The following is a 19,408-nucleotide window of genomic DNA, read 5'->3' on the forward strand; positions in this document are numbered from 1 at the left end:
GCATCCATGGCATCCTCCGCTTCCTCCGTACTTGGCGATGTATTCCTATCATGGTCATATGACGGAGGATGAAGTAGCATACCATTCCACATAGGTAATTGTACGCACGCATAAAGGAGAAGATTCACCTTTGCGTGACATGTCGGCGTCGATGCATATGATGTGGCGAAGACCGAAGGTCGGACTACATCAGAAGGGGAAGCGTGTTGGGCCGTGCCATATGAAAGAAAACACAGACAAAGCATTATCGTTGTCCTTAATTTTGACGTGTAACGCACCTTTACTAGTGTGACAAAATGAATACATTTGTTAGTTCCGTGACACGTCCGCCGCAATTGTGCTAGTTATTTTTGTCATTTACTCCTCCCTAACAAACCCTCCCCGGCCGGCCCTGACCAAACCCTAGGGTTAAAGACCACACGCACGTTTTGATCCCTCGCCTCTCTCCCTCCCCGGACACACCCACCACCCTGCCCCATTCCCAAGACCTGGCGGTCGCGGCGCCAAAAGGAGAGACCATCGCCACCCTAGCTTGTGCTGTCGCGCAGGCGGGGATTTGGTCCAGCCCCTCGCCAGTGGCCTGTTCCTCAGCCGTGGCGACATGGATCTGCCCAACCTCGCCGTCGTTCTGCGCGCCGCACTGAGCCACGTCCCCGAGGAGCGCAAGGCCGCGGAGGAGAACCTCAACCAGGTGAGAGGCTTCACACCGCCTACTCCTCATTAAAACCACCGTCCCTTGGGAAATCCAAGCTCCAATTCGGTTATCGCCAGTCGCGCTTGAATTGCCATCCGTTTGAAAAGCTGACCCTTTTCGCGTACCCTGTTAGTGCCACAGTATTCTGATACTCTTATGTATTATTATTTTAAATAAATGCACAATCTGTAACATTGGAAATATCTGTCACTCTTCTACTGTCTTTTTGAAATTGATGGAAATAGCAATATTTGGTTTATTCCTTCATGGTGCGATGCCAAAATGTTTCTCTTGATTTTACTACTCTCAGTACAAATTAGAACTCAAGCTGGAGCCATGGGTACCAGGCTACCAGCAGTCCAGCACATACTTTTTTAATGTTTCTCGTAGTTTGTATGCACTTCCCCATGGTCTCCATTTTTCATTTGTTTTGATCACTCATGCTGATAGTTCTGCAATTCATGCAGTTCCAGTTCACGCCACAGCATTTAGTTAGATTGTTACAGATCATTGTGGATGGAAGTTGTGATATGGCTGTACGACAGGTTGCAAGCATCCATTTCAAGAACTTTGTCGCCAAAAACTGGTCCCCTAACGATCCTGGTATGAGGTTGGTAGTTGACCATTGATTTTCTTATGCCTTTTAAGAACTTATGACTGTTGTTATTTGTTTGATAGATGAGTCCCAAAAAGTTTCCGTAAGTGACAAGGCCATGGTCCGTGAGAACATACTAGGATTTATTGTTCAAGTACCCCCTCTCCTAAGGTATTTAACACTATCATCTGACGTTTCTTATTTTGGTAATTGCATGCAAAGGATTTTGCTGTTTTAGTGGTTGCAAACTTGCAAGTGATGACACCTTCAGCACATTACTATCACTTCTTACCTATGTTTCATAGAAATCCTATTTTCCTTTTCCGAGTCTTCTTGCTGCACGAACATGATAACCCTTGATTTTGTTCCTTTTTGGCATGCACAGTGAATTATCATAAACTGCATCACTATAACTTGAGAGTTGTTTTGGCCTAGGTAGCCAAGGTGCGCAGTCAATGTGAGGTACCTGATCACTGCCAGGACCCCTAGAAAGCATAACAGGGAAACATAAATGGGCAAGCAAATACATAAAGAGAGAAATGGTGGGATGTCCCAGCATCCCTCCAACGAAATATCTTGAAACCCGTCTTGTTCTACTTTCTCAGTCCTAGCTGCCACTGTCTCTATCTTTACCACCCTGCCAATGGTGCCACTATTTTGTGGTCGGCGAGGCTGATGGCTAAACGCAAAGGTTGACGGTGGCAGCTACAACGCCTTTTTAGAATCCTGATTTTCCTCTCTGGGGGCAGCAATTGGTGATGGGCACCCTCTGCGAGCTGCCTGGACAATTGTTGCCACAAGTATTTATAGGAATTAATTTGCTATCCATTTAATTCTGGTCCACAATGATGGTATAGTTAGGATCAGTTTCCTATTGCTGCGGTGTATGTAAAATCTAGTTAGGTTACATGATACTTGCTGGTTTGAGTAATGTTTCTCTGTTATGACAAAATGCTTTTGATGTCATATCCAATGCAACATGTCCTTATAATACATGTTTAACTAATGCGCCTTCCCGTACATCATAGATTGAAAAGGATGTGGAAAATTCAGTGTAATGCCTGATTTTGTTTCTCAAGGCAATTGGGTTTGCGTAGTAGATGTATCGTGCAAGCATTCTTGAATTAGGACACTCTGTTACCTACTTGCACATCTCCCTTAATGGATCTCGACTATTGGAATTCTGTGCACTCTAGTGGTCAAAATACTACTTGTTTTCTTATATATGAAAGCACTTCCTTGACATGCTGAGGTTATTTTGTAGAGCACAGCTTGGAGAAAGTATCAAAACAATAATACATGCAGACTATCCTGAGCAGTGGCCAAGTCTCCTTCATTGGGTTACACATAATCTAGAATCACAAAGTCAAATATTTGGAGCTTTATATGTGCTAAGGGTTCTTACCAGGAAATACGAGTAAGTGACTAATTATGCACATTGCTTTGTAATTACATTTATTTTTATTTGTATTTTCTCAGGTGAGCTAGACTTAGTCGGAATAAAACTGTTACTCCTTAGTTTGACTATAGCACAATTTTAATATACGTTTGTTCACTGATGCATCCAATCTTCATGTTATGTTGAAGGTTTAAATCTGAGGAAGACCGGATACCACTATACCACATTGTAGAAGAAACATTTCCTCGCTTGTTGGGCATATTTAGCAAACTTGTTCAGATCGTCAATCCTCCAATTGAAGTAGCTGACCTGATCAAGCTGATATGCAAAATATTTTGGTCTTCAATTTATGTATGCTATCAAACGTTTCTTACCAATTACTGTTCACTGTACTTGTTTACATATGTAGCTGTTTTCATGGTTAATTTTTTTCACAGTTGGAGATTCCAAAGCAACTCTTCGATCCCAATGTCTTCAATGCATGGATGATATTGTTTATAAATTTATTAGAAAGGCCAGTTCCAGTGGAAGGCCAACCTATAGATCCTGATATCAGGAAATCGTGGGGCTGGTGGAAAGTTAAGAAATGGACAATCCATATCTTGAACCGTTTGTACACCCGGTCAGTTTTCAATTAAGCTCCATTTTATCTTAGCAGTCATTTTATTCATTTATCTTTCCGTTCACTGGTTACAGATTTGGTGACCTGAAGCTTCAGAAATCCGAGAGTAAAACATTTGCTCAGATGTTTCAAAAGAATTATGCCGGACAAATTTTGGGTTGTCACTTACAGCTTCTGAATGCAATTCGTACTGGCGATTATTTGCCAGATAGGGTTACCAATCTTATTCTTCAGTACCTCACCAACAGGTTTGTGTTTTGGAGATGTGGAAATTTCCATGTTAAGCAGTGGTTTGCGTCGGTAGCGTCTCACTTACTATGCTTCCTGTGCTTGATCCTTATCGTTGCACATGTTTGTCTGCATGCAGACAATGCTGAATAATTTTTTGCAGCGAGTTCAGCTCCATAAGTGCCCGTGATATTCTCCTCATTGTTTCGACTTTTTACTCGTTTTGTATATCTCAAGTACTGCATTAGATTTGCTTGAAATTTGGATGAAACATGTAGCTTTTGACCAGAGATCGTTTGGTTGATTTGACTAGATAGGCATTTGTTGACCTTTGTTTGGCATTGCCAAGAAAATGTGTCTGACAGTGTCCTCGAATGCTTACTTAGCTGGCGAGGCTAGTGATGCAAGGTCGAAAGCATAAAAATTCGCACAATTTAAAGCTTTTTCCCATAAGGTGATCAAGTTTTTTTCATATACATGTAAAATGGAACTTGTTACAAGAGTCACATTTTATCAATTAAGGCAAACTCTTGTGCAAGGAAACCGGGAAGAGTAAATTCTGCCTTGCTCTTAAAAGCTACTGTCGAAAGAACTAAACCTTGTAGGTACAGCTTTGCTGAGATGGCCTCTTTTGCTGGTCTGTTCATGCCTTGCCTTGGAAGATATTCTGAGGGTCATTTTGGTTGTGGTTTTGTGGTTTTCTAGGGCAATTGATGTGTCACCATTATTCTGCTGGATAACTGTAAAGTTTGCACAAGCCTGACTATTGTTGTCTATATCCTGCTTTTGATCTTTAGGTACTTGACTTGAATAATTTATTGTTTTATTGAAAGTCCTATTAAACTGTATTTTTTTTGCAGTATTACAAAAAACAGTATGTATCAGATGATGCAGCCTCAGATCAACATCATTCTTTTTGAGATAATTTTTCCACTGATGTGCTTCAATGATAATGACCAGAAACTATGGGAGGAAGATCCTCATGAATATGTTCGAAAAGGCTACGGTAAGCTTACATAAGCTCTTTATTTATGTATCAACTAGAGTTGCTATTTACTAGAGATGACTTATTGTTTTTTTTTTCTCTCTGTTCACTAGCATAGTTGTCATGTCACAGGGAACTTAAGGGCCCTGAACTGGATATTAGGTTGTAGGGGTGTTTAACAGGAATGTGGGGTCTGGCCCTCACAGCCTTCCTGCCATGAGGGTAGATCAGCAATTGGGGTGGGGAATAGAAGGGACGGAGGGAGATTGACAATTCTAGCATGCCTATTGAATGGGGGCCAGACCTCATCTAGCCGGCTTAGCACCAACTAATTTGAGGATCAAGAAACTCTTAATACCAAGAGATCAATTCACGCTGTACCTTCCTAAGATAGATATATCTCTAACCTCCTTCAGGAGTTAGTGTTGGCTACTGCTGCCGCTGTAGGCTGGCCCCTATGCTTGTAGGTCCTGCCTTACATCAGCGGTGAAGGACGGAAATAATCTGAGGTAGGGCGAACTCTTAGAAAATGATGCAAAAAGCAAAATAGTCTCAAGTCATTAATGCTATATAATAGAACCACTAAGAAGAATAAAAATAGTTTTTTATTATTATAAGTAGAACCTACAAACATATCAATAATGCCAACTCAATGGCAAAGCGTTACCCTTTTCTTTTGAGAATATCATGTAATTCTATTGATCAAGACTTCTGAATATCCCTCGCTCGATGCGCAACTTGATCTTGATGATTTTTTAGCTGGAAATCCGTTTCAATTGTTATTGTTGCCACCGGTAAATGCAAAACTCAATGAGGTGATAATGTCGCCGGAGGAAACTTGATGTACCTTTCAAATAACAAGAAATCTCTTAAGTCTCCAATTCTCCGCGTATGAATGATGAATAGCTCAAGGCTATCTTGTAAGATCCATGATAAATATCTGTAAGACAAGCAATCTTACACACATTCAACCTAAAAAAATAGTCTATGTTTTGATACCTAGTCATGTTCTCAGTTTGAGGTTAGTTTTTGCGCAATTTTCGCTAAAACAAGCATAACTTTCTCATACATAGTCCGTTCTCAGAAAAAAACATGTGCATCTAAATGTATTCACCAAAAATCAAGGTAGAGCGGCTGCCCTTACCTTGCCCTACTGGGAGCTTCACCCCTGCCTCATAGTCACATGACAATAGGCTGTTCATCTGTTATTTATAATATTGTTTTTGTGGTACGTAGATATCATTGAAGATCTGTACAGTCCCCGAACAGCTGCTATGGATTTTGTGAGTGAATTGGTAAGAAAACGAGGAAAAAGCAACCTCCAAAAGTTTATCTATTTCATCGTGGATATATTCAGGAGGTAAGTTTCGCCTGTTATGTATCATTTTCGTCCACTGCATACAATTCCTAACTGAGGTAACACTGAAGCACAGATATTATGAGGCCTCGGCTGAAGTCAAGCCATATCGCCAAAAAGATGGGGCACTTCTTGCTATTGGGACATTATGTGATAAGCTGAGGCAAACCGATCCATATAAAGCTGAGCTAGAGCATATGCTTGTCCAACATGTCTTTCCTGAGTTCAGTAGCTGTGTTGGGCACTTGCGTGCAAAGGTAGTGTACCTTGAAAGTTAATTTTGCTTGTTTATTACTGTGGGTGCATTTCTGTGTGGTGAACGAGTACTTTTAAACATTAAGTTTTTTTCAGTTGTGTTATGGGCCATTTTGAAGAAATATAAGTTGCTGAGTTATCCATGGACAATAACTCATGCTGCAAAAGATTAAACTCACTCATTCAGCTTAGAGTATGATATACACAATTTTGAAGTTTTCCTTTTCCATGGTGGATGCTAAATATGCAATATTCATAAGTTTCAGTGGTATATAATAGTAAAAAAATAGGTCTAGTTTTGAGCTAAGTGCTCTCTCTCTCTCTCTCTCTCTCTCTCTCTCTCTCTCTCTCTCTCTCTCTCTCTCTCTCGGATCATCAAATAAGAGCTGGGCATTTACTATTTTCTCCATGTGGACTATCTGGATGCTTTAAGGTGGTTCTTGTGTGCTGGTGGAGCTTAAACCCACTTTTCTGTCTGTCCTTTGTGGCATTAATCTGACCTATTCTACCTAATAGGCAGCATGGGTTGCTGGGCAGTATGCCCATATTAACTTCTCAGACCAGGACAATTTTCGGAGAGCTATGCATTGCATTGTTGCTGGAATGTGTGATCCAGATCTTCCTGTCCGGGTTGATTCAGTGTTTGCACTTCGTTCTTTTGTTGAAGCATGCAAAGGTAATTTTTTTTATTCATTACGTACCTGAAACCTCCTTTCTAGTCTTGGGGGATTACTGCAGACAATTAACCAAAATTTTCCTATGCAGATCTGAATGAGATACGACCTATACTTCCTCAGCTCCTTGATGGTATGCATTTTTTAGAACTTGTTTAACCTTGCAATCTGATGGTAGCTTAGTCTTGTGGCTCCTCACATAATTTGCAGAATTTTTCAAACTGATGAATGAAGTTGAGAATGAGGACCTTGTGTTCACACTTGAAACCATTGTTGATAAATTTGGTGAAGAGATGGCGCCATATGCGCTAGGATTGTGCCAGAATTTGGTCTGTCAATCTTTCTTTAGTTTTAGCTTTATATCGGTGTGTGATTTCCTTAGTAAAACATGTTCTTATTATTTTGATAGGCTTCTGCCTTCTGGAAATGCATGGCTAGTTCAGAAGCTGATGATGAAGCTGATGATTCCGGTGCTTTGGCGGCTGTTGGATGTTTGCGTGCCATAAGCACAATTCTGGAGTCAGTCAGCAGTCTCCCACATCTCTTCACCCAAATTGAGCCAACTTTGTTGCCTATAATGCGCAGGATGCTGACTTCGGATGGTCAAGGTATTGTATTATTTGAGGATAGGAGTCTCTACAGATGCTACCATTAGTATCATTGTAGCCTGTAAATAATTTTATATCCAACTGCAACCTATTGAATAGCAAAAGTTTCTGGCATAAACAGAAAATGCCTTTTCTAGACTTTCTAGTGGATAAATTTGGTGGCAAAACATTGTTGTGGTGCATATATTTTTTAAGGGACACTAATCACTGTAATTGAGGATCAATTAAATTAGTTCTTTTGATCAATATTAACAGAGAACTAGCCTGAACCCTGGAGCGTGGACGTGAACTGTAACTATGTTCGGTTGGAGGCCTATGCTTGGTGCCGCGGTGCCGCTGGTGCTATGGCGGATAGAGAACTGAAAATAAATTGCCAAGCCCTTGTCTATACAGGCATTGGAACCATATTCCAAAAAACCAATAACTAATTTTGATACGAAGGCAAAAATTAACTAAAAGGAAATCCCCAAGATAAATAAAAACATCTGTAAGATACCCCAGCCACTCCTGGGCCGGCGGTAGTTACTCCTGGCTCCCCTCTATGATCTCTAGACTGGCCCCATAGACCGGCACAAGTCTTCCAGCACACTTTGTCCTCACTTCTGTTCACCCTAGGAGTCTTCCGAGGAGGTCACACATCCCTATATTGCTCCGGCCAAGCATGTTTAACCGAAAGTCCCTTTGGAGATGAGCTTTTCTGGAAAAGAAGGTGCATCTTGTTAGTACGAGACTATGAGTAGTACATCAATCATTTTCAACCTTCGGCCAGGATGTCACTGCCTTGCTTAGCATCAAAGATGTGGCTGTCGTACCCTGAGGCTTCTTTTCCCTTGCAGCCTGTCCTCCTATGGTGCTTGCCCCACATGAGAAGGAAATAGCTACATCATCTGTTGCCATATTCCATTGTAAAAGTTTACTGTTAAGTCAAACAACCAGCCCACCATTGCCTTCCTGGAAATAAGTAATCAGCATGTGAAATTTTCTATCCAAAAACTTAAAAGCTCATGTATCGGAGTGCAACTATCTGTGACATATCTACATACTCTGTTGCCATATTCCATTGTAGAAGTTTACTGTTAGTCGAACAACCAGTCCACACCATTGCCTTCCTGGAAATAAGTAATCAGCTTGTGAAATTTTCTATCCAAAAACTTAAAAGATCATATATCGGAGTGCAACTATCTTGACAGTTCTGGAAGGGGACACATGTATTTTATGATAGCTATATTGAGAATGATATACATTTATGTAAATTTGCAACGAGTAAACTAGTTGTACCCAGATTTGGCTACTTGGCTTGTCTAGGCATTTGAACTAAGATAATGTGTTCACCAGAGTTACATGGTCATGCGTGCTTATGCTGACATTTTTTTCGGAATAATTATTTCATATGATACATTTTTTTGTACACTTACTAGCCCCTATTTCTTCGCAGATGTTTATGAAGAAGTTCTGGAAATAGTCTCCTATATGACATTTTTTTCACCAATGATTTCGTTGGACATGTGGAGCTTGTGGCCCTTGATGATGGAAGCACTTAATGACTGGGCAATAGATTTCTTTGAGAGTATGTTACCTCTAGTACAAATATACATTTAATAGTTATTGTTACAGTTTAGAAGAACCTGTTCATCTAGATTTTCAGATGCATTCGGTACGTGCTTTTGCATCACTGCTGTGTTTACTCATTATCTTTTTGTGACCAAAATGTTCTTCCGCAGCTGCTGCATATGTTTGCCACATGAAAAAGTTACATGCATTGGTTTACATTTGTTGAAGAAATATTTTTTTGTGAAAATTTGCTACAGGACACCGTTATTTTCTGGTCTTTGCTAAAACACACCGTCGAAACATGTCTTTGCCCAGTAGCATTATAATTTTGCGGTATATTTGCTAAAAGACACCACATACCGAAAGTGGAAAGTTTTACCACTTTTAATCGTGAAATTACTCCACCCTTGGCATATGTGCCTAGAATCAAACTGGTTTAGCTCTAATGATAAGTAAACAAAACAACCACTAGTTTTTTCCCCATACGCCAGTACACCATAGCGACGAAGGACCCGCATCCATCAACGATGAGTCGTAGCAGGTGTCGCCGTCCTCCATTACGCCAGTCGCCAGTTTTTTTTTTTTTTTTTTTTTGAGACAACCTGCTAGAACTTTATTGATCATTTAGAATGTTTACAGGGAAGGAACACCAAGCCAAATGTGGCGGCCTACTCCATGCGATAGCATAGTTCTAGCTAGGTTGTGGGCTTCAAAATTTGAGACCCTACTTTCATACGAGAAATTACACTCCTGGAACTGAAGCAACCTGTTCTTGATTTCAGAGATAATGGATCCATGCTTCCTCATGCTCCCCTCTTGGATATCTGAGACAACCATCTTACAGTCTGATGCAACAAAAAGCTTTGAACAATTAAGGTCATCTGCCAAAGCTTGTGCTTCACGGCATGCAAGAGCCTCCAAGATCACCGGATCTGTTATACCCCGAAAAACAACAGCTGATGCCCCTAGGTAATTCCCGTGTACATCTTGGCAAAACGCAGCTGCGACTCCGCGGTCTTCAGTTTTAGACACCGAAGCATCCACATTAAACTTCGCTATATCTTTGGGAGGCGGGATCCACTGAGCTTTAGCACGTACTGTTGAAGTCTGAGTATTGGGGTTATGTCGTGGTTGCGCTAGGGATCGTAGTTCTCCCAAGTAGGAGTTGATAAATCCATGGGTAGATAATGGACTTTGGAATATATCCTCGTGGATTGCCTTCCTCCGTGCAGTCCAAATAGCCCACAAAGTTACTGTCATCTGAGTAAATTGATCATGCGGTAATGACTCAAGCAAGTTGAACAGCCAATTTTTCGCATTCGGTTCCCCAACAGCCATCATGTGCTCTACCGTCAGTTCATCCGAGAGTGCCCAGACGCTTTTTGCCATATTACACTCTAGTAACGAGTGCCTCCATGAATCAACATCACCACATCGAGAACATCTGCTCGAGACTGACATATGCCGGTGTTCTAGCAAGTCAGCTGTTGGAAGGGAGTGTTGAGCTAACCTCCACAAGAAAACTCTGATCTTTGAGGGCACTGACGTTTTCCAAAGTGAGGACCACCCCTTCGATTCTGCCTCACAATTCGATGACCCAGCATTGCCTTCAAAGTAATTTTGCCTATTGAATTTTGTATTGGCCAACATGCGATATGCCGACCTTACTGAAAATATGCCGAAGTTGCATCTATCAACTCACTAACCATTGATGGTGGATTAGTTTTGAGCGCCACAATTGGCTTCATTAAGTTATCTCGAGGCAGCCAATTGTCGGTCCATATGTTCGTCTTGCTCCCGTCTCCTATGCGTCGGATTATCCCTGGACTAGAACATCTCTACCATCAAGAATTGATCTCCATATCCAGTCGCCAGCTGCCATCCCGCTTCTCACTAACGGTGAGCCCGCCTACCTTGTCCCCAATGAGCTTTCTCTCCCTGCGTCATTCCCACCTTGCGTCTGCAACATTGGCGATTGGCCGCAGGGACAGAAGGTGCCGCGCTTCCCAGGAGGGATCCGTGCCCTTCACTTGCAATCTCGGCTGCTCTCACCGACACCCTCGGCCGTACTCACCCACACCCTCATGGTCGACCAAGATCTGCTGGCGGCCACGGATGGCGACCTGGCCTGGGTGCCTGAGGGGTAAGCTTCTGCCCAGATTTTTCCCAATTATATGTAAACTAACTGCCTAGATTCCTTCCCAGCAAAGTTTAAAATAGCGGGTGCTTCTTAGCGGTGATAATTTCTAGGCGCTAAGGAAGCTATAGAGAAACTATAGCAGATCGAAGTCATTTAGCGTTTTTTTGCAAAACAAGAAAACTCCTAGAAAAAGTAGGCATCAAACATTCATATGATCAATAAATATGACATGAAATTCAATAATACAAACTTGTACTAAAAAATCATGATGATTGCAATGATAAAAGTAGTGCATAAATGCATATTACATAAGTAGATCTAACTTCTAAATTTAAATGTTAAAATATTTGGGCTTAGCGGATAAATAGCGCTACTTTTAGCCCATTTAGCATTTTAGCGTGATTTAGCGAGCTATCAGCAGAGATTCTATTTAGCGCTAAAAGTGCTTATCTTTAGCGGGAGTGTTGTGAATCCAATATAGCGATGCTGTAGCGAAGAGATAGCGCGCTATTTGTAACTTTGCTTTGCAGGGGAGAAAAAGGTTCAAGATACGTACAGACTACTAGAGGCCAAGATTTTAATCACACAATAAAACTGTTCAAAACCGGACGGTATCGTCATTGTAAGAAAATAAAATCAAACTTTCTTTTTTGGGCTATACCATGTGTTTTTACAAATGTGTCACCAAATTGTAGTGGTACTGGGCAAAGACAAATTTGGGCGGTTTGTTTCGGCAAAGACCGGAAAATAACGGTGTCTCTTAGCAAATTTTCCCTATCTTTTTTTGTTCTTAGATTCATAAATGTACTCTAGTAGCTAACGAACCTTTATATTATATGGAGTATTTTCCCTGTTTCGTATGGTTGATGGCAAGGGCACATTGGGGTTTAGCCTTTTTTGATGTGTGAACATGGTTCCTGAACTAAAGTTTGTTTTGCTAGAGGATGTTTTGTACATGTAATTTGGCTCTTACTTGCTTGGCTAGTTGGGTTTGTCACTTGCGTCCCTGAACCAACTGACCGCATATTTAGGTTCCTAAACTTCAACAAGGTGAGTCATGGTCTGACCACTGACCAAACCAGACTTAGTTAGCTTAGTGATGGATTGATACTTGGGGCCAGTTTGGTTGCTCGCATGCCCGTTTCTCGCATCTAGCGGGCGGAAATCGGCAGTTTAGTTAGTTGGGTTGCATGGAATATCTGCGTCGCACAAGTATTAAAGCAGCCCAAAAGTTGGCCTGTGAGGCACGCCTGATTCGGGTGTTTCTGGAAGGCTAGGCTCCAGCGGGCGCAACGTGCCGCTCCTCTACACGCGTGAGAATAACCATGCGTGTGAAGTGGGGGAGACGGGACGTTTCCCCTTAACTCCTCACTCCACTCCCCTCACCGCTGAAACCCCCACTTGGTTGCCCCTTTTGGCGTTGACCTCCATCCCCGGCGTTCCTCCACCTCTGTCGCGGCGGCCCCTCTCCGTCCGCTAGAAGTTGGTGCAATAACTTTGGGCAGCCAACCAACTTGACAAGCTGGCGACCGACAACGGGCACAATTTGGCAGGTAGTTTTTTTAGGGCGGTTATCAGCGGTTGATTTTGCATCTCAGCCGGAGTTCACATTACTAGTTTGGTGCAGGTGCATGTAGATTTGATGTAGATTCGTCTAGATTCGAGTTCATCTGGACATTGTGGATTTGGCATTGCAACTCTATGCATGTCCGATTTGTGCACTGCACAAATTGGGAAATGCACTAATTGTGCATGATCTGTGCATGTTCTATAGTAGTTGTACTTGTGAAATCCCCAAATTTTACAATGCACTATCTGTGCATTAATCTTGTGCTGCATTTGTTCTAGTACTGCATTGGCATGCTCTACTTGTACATTGCGCTGGCATGCTCTACTTGTGCATTGCATTTTTTTTGTTCTAGTACTTGTACTGTATTTGTTCACTGGCATGCTCTACTTGTACATTGCGCTGGCATGCTCTACTTGTACATTGCGCTGGCATGATCTACTTGTACATTGCGCTGGCATGATCTAGTTGTGCATTGGTATGATCAACTTAATGTCTTGATACGGTGGGGAGGGGCTGGCATCGTCCACCTAGGTACCAGGACCAGCTAGCCTTGAATCATTGAATGAAGGCGCTGAAGCCAGTGGTGCTGGGCAGGGTACATGCAGCGGCTTTGCCATCGCAGACCCATGGCTGTCAGCCCAAGCACGGGCACATCCCGGGAGCCCTCATTCCTCGCCGTTGCTAATGCAGCTGCGCCGAGTGGGTGCAGGTCACCTATCACGGTGGCCAGATGGTGCTGGGGAGGAACTGGCCAGGGATCGTCCACAAGTACGATCTCCAGTACAACGACATGGTGGTGTTCAAGAGTCAATCCTTCGTCCTGAAGATGAAGATCTACAAGACAACTCTACCGCCAGGATGTACACCTGCCCTGACCATTCCGATGTTTATCTGTCTTCGTCTATATGTAGCATTCCCTCCATCCCATACAAGATGTCTTAACTTTGTCTAAATTTGGATGTATCTGGAAAATATTTAGTATATAGATACATCCAAATTTAGACAAATCCAAGACATCCTTTATAGGACGGAGGGACTTATGAACTAATGTGGAGGCTTTTGATTAGGGCTTCAACCCCAGGGGCATCTTGATAGTTGTTTTTGATCAGGGGTGTTCGTGTGAACCCCTGATCACCTTATTTGCACATTTGAAGCAGGTAACCAGAACAGAGATTTGCGCATAGCCAATCACCTTAGTTTCCCTCTAGCACCAAATTAAACCACTTACACGGTCAAACAAACGGGCCGAAACTGCACCAAAACACTAGTGGGCAATCAAATGAAATGCAGAAACAGGTCCAGGCTTAGTTCCACTCAAGCAGGATCTGGCAGGCCAAAAGCCCGAAAAAGGGGAAAAACCCATGCGAGCAACCAAACTCACCCTTGGTTTCAGTGGCCCCAAAATCTTGGTGTGCAAGACCTATCTGTTTGTACCATTTATGTTTTGCTCTGTTGTTTTGTACTCCCTCCGGCCCAGATTAATGAGCGCAGCTCAGGAGTACACTTGTACTGGACATAGTATATGGATGTGCCAATTTATTTGGGCCGGAGGGAGTAGCTCTTTTCTTTCTTCTCTTGTTACTAACCCAAGTACCGGAGGGAAACATCTACTGAGCAACTACGAACAATTGCGTTGTGCTGTCCTATCGTCTCGCCGAGTTGTTGGCCCATGGCCCACATTTTAGCATCACATCGACCGACTTAGCAACTGCATTAATTGCGCTCTCTCCAGCCAACTTTCAAGTTTTATTGAGGAAAACCACAGATCTATGATTGCAACATTCTTTTGCACTTCCACACTTAGTTACATCTTTCCTACCAATGTTATTTGTTCATACCCTATATACTAGGGTTGAAAATTCACATTGCATCAGTATGGTCTGTTAAGGTGGGCCCTTGCATGTGCTTTCATACTGATTCCCAATAATATGTAAAAAGTCTTGGTTGAAGTTTATTTCCACTTTTCTGAGCCAAAAGTATGTTCCACCGTTCAGTATATTTCTTGTATACTTTCAAGTTGTTTAAAGGTTCCACAATCTGCAAATCAAAACCTTAAAAAACCAGTTCATTTTACGTGCAGGAGAAATTCTTTGCAGCACTTCAGTAGACTCATTGTTTTTGATCTTTGCCAACAGATATTCTTGTTCCATTGGACAACTACATTTCACGAGGCAGTGTTCACTTTCTTGCATGCAAAGACCCTGATTACCAGCAAAGCTTGTGGAATGCACTATCATCTGTGAGTGGCTAAAAGCTGACTGTGAAGTGAATATGCAGGTGCATTGGTACTATCTTTTAATTATGATTGTCAATACTTGTAGATTATGATGGAGCCAAACATGGAAGATTCTGATATTGAGCCTGCTCCCAAGCTGATAGAAGTGCTTTTTCAGAACTGCAAAGGCCATGTAGATATATGGGTTGAGCCTTACCTCAGGCTCACAATTGATCGGTTGCGTCGAGCAGAGAAACCATATTTGAAATGTCTCCTCTTACAAGTGGTAAGGTGCTTTGTGAACACGTTCCCCCTGTTGCAAGATGTACGGAACATTTTGATTGGTTAAGACAAGGCTTTGACCAGCAATTACTCAGTTAGTTTAGTCATGTGATACAAATTCACAATTGTAAGTAGTTTATTGCTGGTCAAAGCCTTGACTTAACTTATCAATGCCTTAAAGTTGTCATTATTTATTATTGGACCTTCTGAATTGATTATTGCTGTCATTTATTATTAGCAATGTTATTAAGTTGGTTTTCTTAACCTTAACTGTAACTGTACAACTTGTTTTTGTATAGCAGTTGGGTTAAGTGTTATTGGCAATGCCAACCGGTTCCTTAGCATTGTTGTCTTCTTAGAATTTTTAAGGTGTGACTGGACTGCTGGACTGTCGTGTGATTTCTTAAAGATTTGTCCGTATCATGGTTCAGTAATCCTCCCTCCGTTCCAAAACAATTGAGGTTAAGTTTGGTCAACTATAATCAAAGTCATAGTACAATATATTCCGTACAACATCAAATCTATATAGTACGGAATATATTGTATGATGAATCTCATAAAACTAAATTGGTGTTGTAGTTGATATATTTTTGTGCAAACTTGGTCAAACTTAAAATATTCTGACTTACGACAAACCTTTAACTTTAATGAGCAACCATTGCCGTACTCAGCTAAACTTATTTTTGAAGAAAAAAACACGAGGGACACAATTTTTTCTGTAGACATACTTGTGAGTCACTTCACATCTATGTATCACAGCAACCAATGTAATTCTTGTTGCTGTTCTATTAGTAATGAAAGTTCCAATATGTATATCATCTCCTTACCAATATTCATCATAGGCTAGGGACCTTACTCTGTTTTTTGTGTTCTGTCCTGAGATATCATTTATTTTTGCATTTATGTTCTGAAAAATTAATTTGGAACTAGGGCTACAGGTAGCTCTATACGTCCAACATTAAATAGTATCATTTTGAGACCTCAAAAAATTCCGAGAAAATGCATGTACACATACATGCTCTTTAAAGATCTTTTGCGGATATGTAGAACACATCTATATATATCCGTAGAATTTTTTTCTTACAAATGCTGTATTTGATTTTCTTTGGAAACACGAGCTACATATTGCCTGGGTTCAAAATCGCCGCTTTCATGCAAGATAGGATTTTACTCACCTAGGGCTGAACCTTATGTGCTCTATTTGTGTCACACGTGTGCCTAAGAACCTTCATGTGCTACTTGCAGATTGCTAATGCGCTCTACTATAACCCTTCATTGGCACTTGCAATTTTACATAAACTTGGAGTTGCAACAGAAATATTTAATCTTTGGTTTGGTATGTTAAAAGAAGTAAAAAAGAGTGGTATTCGAGCAAATTTCAGAAGGTATGATTTCCCCCTAATTTTTAAGGTATTATTTCTTACTTGCTGCTCTTGGGTAAACTGATACTGTTGTATTCGTGTATTTGCAGGGAGCATGATAAGAAGGTTTGCTGCCTTGGGCTGACTTCACTTATCGGCCTTCCAGTAGATCATATTCCAGCAGAAGTTCTAGATCGCATTTTCAAGGCAACACTTGAGCTGCTTGCTGCTTACAAGGATCAAGTTGCAGGTGGAGTTAGCATCTGTTTTAGTGCATCTTGTTTATCTGGGTGATTGCCTTGGGATATTGTTCTTGAGTACTTCAGAATTGACTGTCGTAGATATTTGGAGGACGTCCTTCTAGGTTGTAATGGGCTTACACATAATATGTGTAGTTTTCAACTTCCCTGGATTATTTTTGTGATTTTTGATATTTTTTCATAAGCAGAATCAAAGAAGCAAAATGATGACGCTGGTGACGATATGGATGGCTTTGATGCTGATGAAGATGACAATGACGATGAAGAAGTTGAATCTGATAAGGAGATGGGTCTTGATGATGAAGATGGTGATGATATAAACAGTCTTCATCTTCAGAAACTAGCTACCGAGGTCTGCTGCACAATCTTTGATTACTAAAATGCCCGCTTGGCATGTATAGTTAAAAATACTTGACCAGACTGGCAATTAGATGTGAAAAAGCTGGAACCATTGACTGGGTGTCAAGCTTTGTGCATGACTTTCGTCTAGTCAAACCATCTGCTTATATATGCTAAACTGGCAGTGGATCGTTTGCACTCCCTTTTAACGAAAATACTGTGGGGACTCGAGATGTGGGATATGCTGGAAAGGCTCTCCCACAGTCTACATGACCAACTTACGCAAGTTGGTCAGCTCAATTGTTGAACTGAGTTACCACCCTGGTCATGTGGTTTTCAATGCCATGATTGACTGGGCTCTCAAAATCATTCTTTAATTTCTTAGTATCATTTATGTGAATATTCCTTTTCCTTTTCAGATTTGGTTTACAAACAAGTGTCAGATCGTAATATTTTCTTGATATATTGTCTGATCAAATTCTAAGATTTTCAAATCTTGCTGATGATGCAGGCAAAAGGTTTACAGGCAGCTGACGAGGATGATGAGTCAGATGATGATTTCAGTGATGACGAGGAGCTGCAATCGCCTATTGATGAGGTGGATCCGTTCATTTTATTTGTTGACAGTGTCAAAGGTAGAGTTGACATCTTGCTGTAAAGTGCTCCTTTTTGTACCTAGAAATGTCGGCTGAATTTCCTCACGTTGCAACAGGTTTGCAAGCATCTGATCCATCCAGGTTCCAGAACCTCATGCAAACTCTTGATTTCGGATACCAGGCGCTTGCTAATGGCATAGCTCAACATGCTGAAGAAAGAAGAGTTGAGATCGAGAAAGAGAAAGTGGAGAAGGGAAATGCACAGTGATGAGTCATGATTGTGGTTTGCGTTTAGCATTGCCATTCTTTTTGAGAGTGTAGCATTGCCATTCTGTGATTGTGTAGAAGCGGCGGGTCAGTATCCTGTGAGTTGGAGGTCACAGGTAATGAGTTTTGGAGCCTTAATCATGTCGCTTTGATGCAAGCCAGTATTGGGCTCGCATCATTTTTTGCTGTTGCGAGGGGCGAAGCTGGTGATGAGGCTTGGGCAATCTGTCACCGAAGTCTTCTCTTGGTGGCCCATTATGGGTGTCTCCGTTGTGCACGCAGTGAAACTAAGTTCCTTCTACTGAGGACACATGCTTCTTGGGCCACTACTTTTTTCCCCCTTGGCTTATATGAGCATTTGTTGGGAGACCTCTCTGGGTCATTAGTTTTAAGGACAGTTTGTACATGGTCTGGCTGGATGTCTAAGAATTACTGTAAGGTTCCAATGGTGGGCCGAGTCATAATTTTTGTTTTCTTCGAATTGGTGATGTAACTCATTTTTGTCTGTTTATTTATCTAAAAAATAAAAGAGCAAACAATTTCTCATTGGCACAGATAACTTTGAAAGGCAAACATTAATCTTCATTTCACATCCAATTATATTGCAAAATTATATTCATTGGGCCAAATATCGTGCCAGAGCCATGAGCAGTTAGTTGCCACAAATAATATTGAACTAGCTTGAGTCATTGGTCCACTCAGGGTACTAGGCGGCCTTGATGAAGTTTGAAGGGTCCTAGGAAGTCAGAATTCTCTGAACTCGTCCAAGTTGAGTCCCATTGATTCGGGAGCTCTCTACAATCGAGTCAGGTAAAAAGGATAAAGTTCACTTTTGGTCCTTGAACTCTAGTGAATGGTTACTTTTAGCTTAATCCTTAAACTCTCAAAATCATTCACTTTTAGTTCTTACTCTGGTTGAGCTAGGCAAATATCTAGCACGGGCGGTGAAAAACTCAGGGCAATAGTGTTCCTTCAGAGCATCTCCGTCTCCCCTAGGACGTCTTTTTTTTTTCATCCGGATGGACGAACGGTCCGGTAGCGGTCCCGGATCCTCGTTTTCGTTCGAATTTGGGCTTTCATCCATCCGGGGAGTCTAGGTCATCCCCGCCCCCCGGGAGCGCTCGGGGAGTCCGGACGAAACGAAAGCGCGGGAAACACCGAGAAAACTTCCCGTGTGGCTGGTGGCCCCGACTTGTCGGCGAGAAAGGCCGATCGTCGTCCTCATCGCATCGTCTTCCGCGCGCTGTAAAAGCCTGTCGCCGGTCAGTCTTCCTCAGACGAGTAACTTCCACGCGGCGAGTTAATGCCGTCGTCCTCTATTTATCGCGGAACTACCGCGTCTGGCCGCATTCACCACGCCGTCTCCCTATTCACCTCCTCTCTTCCCCAATCTCATCGAGCGAGCTAGCG

The 19,408-nt window shown here is 41.9% G+C and overlaps 1 protein-coding gene across 1 annotated transcript; it reads left to right on the plus strand.

Moving 5' to 3' along the window:
• The first annotated feature begins 426 nt into the window (after positions 1–426).
• Positions 427–18,544, plus strand: LOC124692829 (importin beta-like SAD2). Its single transcript, XM_047226268.1, has 22 exons — positions 427–691; positions 1,162–1,297; positions 1,373–1,460; positions 2,554–2,706; positions 2,877–3,039; positions 3,126–3,310; positions 3,385–3,558; positions 4,399–4,544; positions 5,760–5,883; positions 5,957–6,137; positions 6,652–6,811; positions 6,901–6,942; positions 7,020–7,138; positions 7,219–7,417; positions 8,853–8,984; positions 14,814–14,917; positions 15,000–15,179; positions 16,421–16,560; positions 16,647–16,786; positions 16,985–17,148; positions 17,647–17,770; positions 17,848–18,544. The coding sequence occupies exons 1-22, from the start codon at positions 602–604 to the stop codon at positions 17,997–17,999; spliced, it is 3,096 nt and encodes a 1,031-aa protein (XP_047082224.1). The 5' UTR covers positions 427–601; the 3' UTR covers positions 18,000–18,544.
• Positions 18,545–19,408: the final 864 nt, after the last annotated feature.

Source organism: Lolium rigidum, chromosome 2 (genome assembly GCF_022539505.1).
Source record: "Lolium rigidum isolate FL_2022 chromosome 2, APGP_CSIRO_Lrig_0.1, whole genome shotgun sequence".
In the NCBI taxonomy this organism is placed as follows: Eukaryota; Viridiplantae; Streptophyta; class Magnoliopsida; order Poales; family Poaceae; genus Lolium; species Lolium rigidum.

Coding starts and splice junctions, on each gene's coding strand:
- LOC124692829 (XM_047226268.1), top strand. CDS start 602: ATGGATCTGCCCAACCTCGCCGTCGTTCTGCGCGCCGCACTGAGCCAC. Junction 1,298..1,372: donor CTGGTCCCCTAACGATCCTG/GTATGAGGTTGG, acceptor TTTGTTTGATAG/ATGAGTCCCAAAAAGTTTCC. Junction 16,561..16,646: donor ATTCGAGCAAATTTCAGAAG/GTATGATTTCCC, acceptor GTGTATTTGCAG/GGAGCATGATAAGAAGGTTT.